At 35.1% G+C, this 9,745-nt stretch overlaps 2 protein-coding genes across 2 annotated transcripts; both read right to left on the bottom strand.

Annotated features, from left to right (window-relative positions):
• Nucleotides 1-3,294: 3,294 nt before the first annotated feature.
• On the bottom strand, nt 3,295-4,236 carry LOC144222939 (olfactory receptor 6C4-like). Its single transcript, XM_077753649.1, is given in 1 exon segment — nt 3,295-4,236. A coding segment is annotated over 1 exon segment (942 nt).
• A 1,245-nt stretch (nt 4,237-5,481) lies between these two features.
• LOC144222990 (olfactory receptor 6C4-like) lies at nt 5,482-6,099 on the bottom strand. The gene has a single exon (XM_077753691.1). It carries the CDS (start codon nt 6,097-6,099, stop codon nt 5,482-5,484), a length of 618 nt encoding a protein of 205 aa, XP_077609817.1.
• Nucleotides 6,100-9,745: the final 3,646 nt, after the last annotated feature.

The following is a 9,745-nucleotide window of genomic DNA, read 5'->3' as shown; positions in this document are numbered from 1 at the left end:
TAGATTTTCTATATGTATAATAGTATATCCATTAACCTATTAAAGGGTATTTTAGCTGCTTCCAAGTTTGGACAGTTATGAATAATGCTGCTAAAAATATCTGTGTGCAGGTTTTTTGCGGACATGTGTCCATGTCCTTTGGGTAAATACCAAGATGGGTGATTGTTATATTATAGAGCCAGAGTGTGCTTAATTTTGTGGGAAAAAAAAATCAAACACAAAGCTTTCTTCTATAGAAGCCATAACATTTTGCATTCTACCAGCAATAAATGAGAGTTCTTGTCATTCCACATCAAAATCAGACTTTGGTGATTTCACTGTTCCAGAGTTGTCCGTTTTAATGTGTGCAGTGGTTTCTCCTTGTTTTTAAATTTACATTTTCCTACTGATATGTGATATGGATCCCTTTGGGTAGGCTTATTTGCCATCTGTATATCATCTTTGATGAGCTGTCTGTCAAGATCTCTGACCCATTTTTTAATCTGATTGTTCATTTTCATATTGCTGAATTCTACGAGTTTTCGTACCTTTGAGTTAACAATTCATTTTAGCGGTGTTTCCACAAATATTGTCTGCCAGTACGTGGCTTGTCTTTTCATTTTCTTGACATTGTCTTTTGCAGAGCAAGAGTTTTTAATTTAATGAAATCCAGCTTATCCATCATTTCTTTCATGGATCGTGTCTTTCGTGCAGTATCTAAAAGATCATTGCTAGGGTGCCTGGGTGTCTCAGTCAGTTGAGGGTCCAAATTTGGCTCGGGTCATGATCTCACAGTTCGTGGGTTCGAGCCCTACATCCAGCTCTGTGCTGACAGCTCGCAGCCTGGACTCTGTTTCAGATTCTGTCTGTGTCTCTCTTCCCCTCCACTGCTGACAGGCTCTCACTCTCTTATATAAACAGTTAAAGAGGAAAGAAAAGAAATAAAATAAAAGATCATTGCTAAGCTCAAAGTCATCTAGATTGTCTCTGTGCTATCTTTTCAGAGATTCTTTTAGAGTTTTGCCTGGTACACATAGGTCCACAATCCATGTTCAGTTCATTTGTGTGATGAATGTGAAGTCTGTGCATGGACAGAATCACATGAGAAGAGACTGAAACCTGTGTTAGCTCTTGTTGCCTCTGGGCTCACATTTACTGGTCTCCTAGAAAAGCTTGGGCACTTTGCCATGGAGCTCAACAGAGATACCCAGATCTGGAGTTGGAGAAGATGAAGAAAGATCCAGGTGAAAAGGGAAAGACTATAAGCCTGGCAGCTGTGTCCTTCTAACAGAACAAACCAGCAGATAATGAACAACCTCTGTGAGCCACAGAATGGCCTCTGCTTACTCCGTCCTCCAAATACCCCAAGTAATCTCTCTGGTGGTCCACTAAAAGAGAAAACAAACTTGGAAGGGAAATCCGAGGGAAATAGCAGCCTAACCAAGTTGAAACATTACGAAGCCTGCAGAGATGTATTGCCAGAGTGCCTAAAGAAACTTTTGAAGTTCCTTATCTTGATCTTCGTAATGGTTTCACAAGTGTATATATGTGTCAAATCTCAAGGTACTAACTTTATCCGGTCCAGTTTATTGTTGAGACTCAATAATGATTCCCTCTTATTATTCCTCTGGATGTCCTAGGATTTCCCCCCTCTCCACCGCCTGTTTCCTAATTGACTGCCATTAGTTTTCTATCTCCTGCAGATTTTCAGCAACTCCAGCATAATGTTCCTAGATTTGTGGTTGTTCGCTCGGCTGATTTACTTTTGTATTTTAATTAAATGGGGTAACAGAGTTTCATGCATGTTAAGATCATTACCTCTGCCAAAAAAGTGTTCAACTACATAGCATTGTTTGATCTGTCTTTTGAAATTGAGCAACCACCATAACATGAGATAATGTGCTCGATGACTATGACTGATGTACTACTGATGATGTAGAAAACAACAAATAATCGAGTGAACTAACGAGTCAGTTACTTGTCAATCTAAATAACTAATTAAGTTTCCAACTCACTCACTTGCCAACAACTATGTGTCAGGAATTTAGGTGATTTTTTGGACGAAATTATAGAAAGGTGTAGAAAACTAACAGGTGCTACATCTTCAGTCATCTTTCTCCTCCTTGCTTTCCCAGGGCACTCTTAGTATCTCTGCTACTGAATAGATTCTCCATTATTAGATGGATGAGTCAAGAACTCAAGAGTACAAATTTAATGATATGCTTTAATAAAAGTTTGTTGATATCTCGAAGACTCTGTTTTCTTTATCTGTACATTGAAAGGATTAGAGAAAGTTGTATAGTTTCTTTAAATTTTAAAATTATCCAAACTATGGGTCTGACCCAGACTTTCTGAAAAAAAAAAAAATAATATGGATAAGAAATGTTTAGAAAATATCAGCTTGAGTTGGACACCTTGCCTGAGGATATCATATTATAAAATGGTAAAGTTTTCCATGAATATAAAAAGAATATGATTAAGCTTATAAAATTATTAACATCATATATACTGTTAATATAGTTTTATTTCATTTTCTTGTTAAACAGAACCAGAACAATGACTAGGTAGAACATTCATTTGTATTAAGTTTGCTATAATGATATGTTGCTAATTAACTTAAATTTGAATCATCTTTTTACTTTTTTTGTGGATTCACTCAGTGTTTAATGCATGTATAAATCATTTTTAACTATGTTCCTATCAGTTTGAAAATAAGTAGAATTTTATTTTCCCTTCTTTAGATCTTTCTTACCCCAAACGTTGAGTAGCCTAGTTTTTCAGTGATTATTATGGAAACACTAAATTTAAGTCTGCATAATATAATTAAAAAATAACCAGCTTTATGTTAATTCACTAATATATTACTTAAGCTATTATTTACAAACTAAAGTGGATTTCTCCTGGGTGTATATTTAATTATTCTGTTTCCAAGTATAGAGATTGGACACCATATGGAAGTGGATAAGAAAAGTTCAGTTGTAAAAAACTAACTACTAGAATTCATATTACCAATTCTAACTTTCTCCCAAATCTTTTCTTAAAAGTGCAGAACAAATAAGGAAAAATGGCATGAAGGTGTTAGAAGATACACACACACACACACACACACACACACGCACATATACACTCACAGGCCAGTAAAATTTTAAGAAATAAAGTCATGTTAAAATAGGATTCATTAAATATTGTTCCTGTTTTGTGTTCAGCTAGGAATATTGATGATATATTACAGAAAATACTGTAATATTAGAATAATACACATCTAACAGTGTTTTATTCATTATTATTTATTTATTATTATTATGATCCTCAGTTTTATTTTCTTGAAAAAACTGTTACCTTGCTTACCATATCTTTGAAGGCTATTTTCACTTGCTTATTCCTGAGGGTATAGATGAACGGGTTCAACAGAGGGGCAACTGACGTATTTAAAACTGCCACTCCCTTATTAAAAGTTTCTGCAACCTTAACAGAAGGATTTATCTACATAAAGATACAGCTTCCATAAGAAAGTGAGACCACAATCATATGAGAGGAACATGTAGAAAAAGCTTTTTTTCTCTGTTGAACAGAGGGGATTCTCAGAATTGTCCTGATAATGTATGTGTAGGAAAGGATCACTAGCAGCAAGGTGAAGATGAGGGTAACCGCAGCCAAGATAATCTCCGTCACTTCTATGAAATGCGTGTCTGAGCAAGCTAGATGCAACAGGACAGTATAGTCACAGCAGTAATGATTGATGACATTGGATGCGCAGAAAGGCAGCTGGAGAGCCATTATATGTGGTCCAATGACAACCAAAAAACCAGAGAACCAGGAACACAGGACAAGCTGAATGCAGAGTCTCCCACTCATTACAGTTGTATAATGTAGGGGTTTGCAAATGGCAACATAGCGATCATAGGACATGGCAGCTAAGAGATAAAACTCGGTTGCTCCCAGAAGGATGGCAAAAAAATACTGAGCGAAACAACCAGCAAAGGAGACAGTCCTGTCTCCAGTTCCAATATTGACTAGCATTTTGGGAACAAAGACAGAGGTAAAACATATTTCCAGAAAGGAAAAATTCCGGAGAAAGAAATACATAGGAGTCTGGAGGCGATGATCCAGCAAGGTCAGAATGATGATGGTCATGTTTCCCATGAGGCTTAAGATGTAAGTTAGCAGTAGAAAAAGGAAAAGCACAGCCTGAAGCTCAGTGTCAGTTGTCAGCCCAAGAAGAATGAACTCTGTCACTGATGTCTGGTTGCCCATCATTATCTTCACACAAATTAAGAGAGACAATAATAATGACAAAGGTTGGAATAAAAGGAAAGGTTCCAGATTTTTACTGAAATATATAATCCAGGTAAAAATATTAGAAGGAGAACTTAAAACTCTGAATCCTTCTCTATCCCTCATTTTAAAAATGACCTATCTTTCAATGAAATGATTAACACATTTTCTTATTTTACCTTATAATTAACGAAGCTCCTTCTTCTTAGAAACATAATTATTTCTTCTAAATTGTATTAATACTCATTGCTCATCACTTTTTAATTCATTTATATTTGCCATCTGGGTCTATTTAGATTTTCCTCTCTAAGTTATTGGATGCTGTGTGTCACAAGCCTATAGACAAATCTAAAACAAATTTAGAGTAGGGCTATTTGAATTAAATTTCTGAAATTAGCCTTTTGACTCTCAGTTTATTAGCCAACAAAGTAAATACAAATGAAGGTATGAACTATAGGAAAAAAACCTAACTTGGTTGTTTTCTTCATTTTACTGTTTTGTATTTTTTCTTATTTCAGATTTCTCATTTTGAATAATAGTTCTGGGTATCTGCTGAAGCTCTAAGCCTCGACTGACTTTTCTCTTAATTCCTAATAAAGTGTTTGGAATTCAGATTACTTATAGTTCCTGGGTCATGGCAAAGGCCTTATAAATGCTATCACATAGGGGCATGTGGATGGCTCAGGGGGTTAAGCGTCCAACTTCAACTCAGGTCATGATCTCACTGTTTGTGGGTTTGAGCCCCACATTGGGCTCTGCTCACACCTCAGAGACTGGAGCCTACTTCGTTTGCTGTGTGTGTGTGTGTGTGTGTGTGTGTGTGTGTGTCTCTCTCTCTGCCCCTCCCCTACACGCACACTGTCTCTGTCTCAAAAGTAAATAAACGTTAAAAAAATTGTTTAATTCTACCACCATTTAATATAGGTACATGGATTAGTCAGTACTTGGGAAAACAAAACTTAAAACAATCTCATGAATTGTGATTTCCTGCTGTATGAAACACCTGTCCACCAGCATATTGAAGTTTCTTAATTATCAGTTCAAGCTCAACGCTTCATATAATTTTACCTAACAATTACAATCAACAATAAATGTTTCTTCTCTTCTGTATTAAAATTTACCACAACATAACACTTGGTCATAAAGTCCAAATGTTTTCCAGTTATATCAAGTATTATACTTTATCTGTCCAACTTTAGCATCTCTTGCTCAAAGAATAGGCTCTTATTATTCCATATCTTTTATACAGAGATAAGAAAATTNTTCTATGAAATGCGTGTCTGAGCAAGCTAGATGCAACAGGACAGTATAGTCACAGCAGTAATGATTGATGACATTGGATGCGCAGAAAGGCAGCTGGAGAGCCATTATATGTGGTCCAATGACAACCAAAAAACCAGAGAACCAGGAACACAGGACAAGCTGAATGCAGAGTCTCCCACTCATTACAGTTGTATAATGTAGGGGTTTGCAAATGGCAACATAGCGATCATAGGACATGGCAGCTAAGAGATAAAACTCGGTTGCTCCCAGAAGGATGGCAAAAAAATACTGAGCGAAACAACCAGCAAAGGAGACAGTCCTGTCTCCAGTTCCAATATTGACTAGCATTTTGGGAACAAAGACAGAGGTAAAACATATTTCCAGAAAGGAAAAATTCCGGAGAAAGAAATACATAGGAGTCTGGAGGCGATGATCCAGCAAGGTCAGAATGATGATGGTCATGTTTCCCATGAGGCTTAAGATGTAAGTTAGCAGTAGAAAAAGGAAAAGCACAGCCTGAAGCTCAGCGTCAGTTGTCAGCCCAAGAAGAATGAACTCTGTCACTGATGTCTGGTTGCCCATCATTATCTTCACACAAATTAAGAGAGACAATAATAATGACAAAGGTTGGAATAAAAGGAAAGGTTCCAGATTTTTACTGAAATATATAATCCAGGCAAAAATATTAGAAGGAGAACTTAAAACTCTGAATCCTTCTCTATCCCTCATTTTAAAAATGATCTATCTTTTAATGAAATGATTAACACATTTTCTTATTTTACTTTATAATTAACGAAGCTCCTTCTTCTTAGAAACATAATTATTTCTTCTAAATTGTATTAATACTCATTGCTCATCACTTTTTAATTCATTTATATTTGCCATCTGGGTCTATTTAGATTTTCCTCTCTAAGTTATTGGATGCTGTGTGTCACAAGCCTATAGACAAATCTAAAACAAATTTAGAGTAGGGCTATTTGAATTAAATTTCTGAAATTAGCCTTTTGACTCTCAGTTTATTAGCCAACAAAGTAAATACAAATGAAGGTATGAACTATAGGAAAAAAACCTAACTTGGTTGTTTTCTTCATTTTACTGTTTTGTATTTTTTCTTATTTCAGATTTCTCATTTTGAATAATAGTTCTGGGTATCTGCTGAAGCTCTAAGCCTCGACTGACTTTTCTCTTAATTCCTAATAAAGTGTTTGGAATTCAGATTACTTATAGTTCCTGGGTCATGGCAAAGGCCTTATAAATGCTATCACATAGGGGCATGTGGATGGCTCAGGGGGTTAAGCGTCCAACTTCAACTCAGGTCATGATCTCACTGTTTGTGGGTTTGAGCCCCACATTGGGCTCTGCTCACACCTCAGAGACTGGAGCCTACTTCGTTNGAAATTAGCCTTTTAAGGCTCAGTTTATTAGCCAACAAAGTAAATACAAATGAAGGTATGAACTATAGGAAAAAAACCTAACTTGGCTGTTTTCTGAAGAAAACATTTGTATTTTTGTATTGTATTGTATTGTATTGATTTGTATTTTTTCTTATTCCAGTTTTCTCATTTTGAATAATAGTTCTGGGTATCTGCTGAAGCTCTAAGCCTCGACTGACTTTTCTCTTAATTCCTAATAAAGTGTTTGGAATTCAGATTACTTATAGTTCCTGGGTCATGGCAAAGGCCTTATAAATGCTATCACATAGGGGCACGTGGATGGCTCAGGGAGTTAAGCGTCCAACTTCAGCTCAGGTCATGGTCTCACTGTTTGTGGGTTTAAGCCCCACATTGGGCTCTGCTCACAGCTCAGAGCCTGGAGCCTACTTCGGATTCTGTGTGTGTCTGTCTGTCTGTCTATCTCTCTCTCTCTCTGCCCCTCCCCTACTCGCACTCTGTCTCGCTGTCTTAAAAGTAAATAAACGTTAAAAAAAGTTGTTTAATTCTACCACCATTTAATATAGATACATGGATTAGTCAGTACTTGGGGAAACATAAATTAAAATAATCTCACTAATTGTGCTTACTTGCTGGATGCAGGACCTGTCCACCAGCATATTGAAGTTCCTTAATTATCGGTTCAAGCTCAACTCTTCATACAATTTTACCTAACAATTGCAATCAACAATAACTGTTTCTTCCCTTCTGTATTAAAATTTACCACAACATAACACTTGGTCATAAAGTCCAAATGTTTTCCAGTTATATCAAGTATTATACTTTATCTGTCCAACTTTAGCATCTCTTGCTCAAAGAATAGGCTCTTATTATTCCATATCTTTTATACAGAGATAAGAAAATTTTACAGATTTGGTAAAAACTTTAATNGAGTTAAGCGTCCAACTTCAGCTCAGGTCATGGTCTCACTGTTTGTGGGTTTAAGCCCCACATTGGGCTCTGCTCACAGCTCAGAGCCTGGAGCCTACTTCGGATTCTGTGTGTGTCTGTCTGTCTGTCTATCTCTCTCTCTCTCTGCCCCTCCCCTACTCGCACTCTGTCTCGCTGTCTTAAAAGTAAATAAACGTTAAAAAAAGTTGTTTAATTCTACCACCATTTAATATAGATACATGGATTAGTCAGTACTTGGGGAAACATAAATTAAAATAATCTCACTAATTGTGCTTACTTGCTGGATGCAGGACCTGTCCACCAGCATATTGAAGTTCCTTAATTATCGGTTCAAGCTCAACTCTTCATACAATTTTACCTAACAATTGCAATCAACAATAACTGTTTCTTCCCTTCTGTATTAAAATTTACCACAACATAACATTTGGTCATAAAGTCCAATTGTTTTCCAGTTATATCAACTATGTATACTTTATCTGTCCGAAGTTAACATCTCATGCTCAAAGAATAGGCTCTGTTTCTCCATATCTTTTATACAGAGATAGGAAAATTTTACAGATTTGGTAAAAACTTTAATTTTTTTGAAGTAATAAGAGAATCTGAGATTTATTAGCTCCTTTTCTATAAAATTGCTTACATTCATGATTTTTAAATTTTTTAAATTTAAATTTGATTTGGTTAGCATAGAGTGCAATATTGGTTTCAGGCATAGAATGCAGTGATTTATCAATTTTTTTAACTTCTTTAGATTCATAGCCCTATTTTCTTAAATGCTACAGTTTCATACAAATCAAAGTTCCACCTAAGCTTATGCATATAGCTCCTCAGAATTTTCACTTAGAATTTTTCATCATCAAAGAAATACTACTAATAATTCTTTTNATAACTGTTTCTTCCCTTCTGTATTAAAATTTACCACAACATAACATTTGGTCATAAAGTCCAATTGTTTTCCAGTTATATCAACTATGTATACTTTATCTGTCCGAAGTTAACATCTCATGCTCAAAGAATAGGCTCTGTTTCTCCATATCTTTTATACAGAGATAGGAAAATTTTACAGATTTGGTAAAAACTTTAATTTTTTTGAAGTAATAAGAGGATCTAAGATTTATTAGCTCCTCTTCTATAAAATTGCTTACATTCATGATTTTTAAATTTTTTAAGTTTAAATTTGATTTAGTTTGCATAGAGTGCAATATTGGTTTCAGGCATAGAATGCAGTGATTTATCAATTTTTTTAACTTCTTTAGATTCATAGCCCTATTTTCTTAAATGCTACAGTTTCATACAAATCAAAGTTCCACCTAAGCTTATGCATATAGCTCCTCAGAATTTTCACTTAGAATTTTTCATCATCAAAGAAATACTACTAATAATTCTTTTCTCTACTCAAAAAGTTATAAAATTCTTTTCATTTTAAAAACTGTTTTACTACATGTTGATAATTTTTATATAACACTATATAATAAGTTAGTAATAGTCACACATCATATATTCCTATGAGGAAGAAAATTCCAAAAGTATTTAATACAGACAAAAAAGCAGTTTTGCCAGCTTAGGAAGGCTGATTGTCTGGAATTATATAGGAAATTGTTAAGGTTCCTAACATANCCTCTTCTATAAAATTGCTTACATTCATGATTTTTAAATTTTTTAAGTTTAAATTTGATTTAGTTTGCATATNTCATGACCTAAGCGAAAGTCGGACGCTTAACCGACTAAGCCACCCAGGCGCCCCCCTAACATAATTTTAATCAATTTCCACATTTGTAGATGATTGTCATTTGTGTTAAAGACTTCTATATTAACAAATTTAAAAGTTATAATATACTACACACTTATAGGTGTTATTGAAAATTCTGTTACGGTATTGATAATTAGAT

The sequence above is a fragment of the Crocuta crocuta genome, unplaced genomic scaffold (assembly GCF_008692635.1).
Source record: "Crocuta crocuta isolate KB4526 unplaced genomic scaffold, BGI_CrCroc_1.0 scaffold30, whole genome shotgun sequence".
NCBI lineage: Eukaryota > Metazoa > Chordata > Mammalia > Carnivora > Hyaenidae > Crocuta > Crocuta crocuta.
Note: the sequence above shows the minus strand (reverse complement) of the source record. Positions and strands in the feature narration are given on the sequence as shown.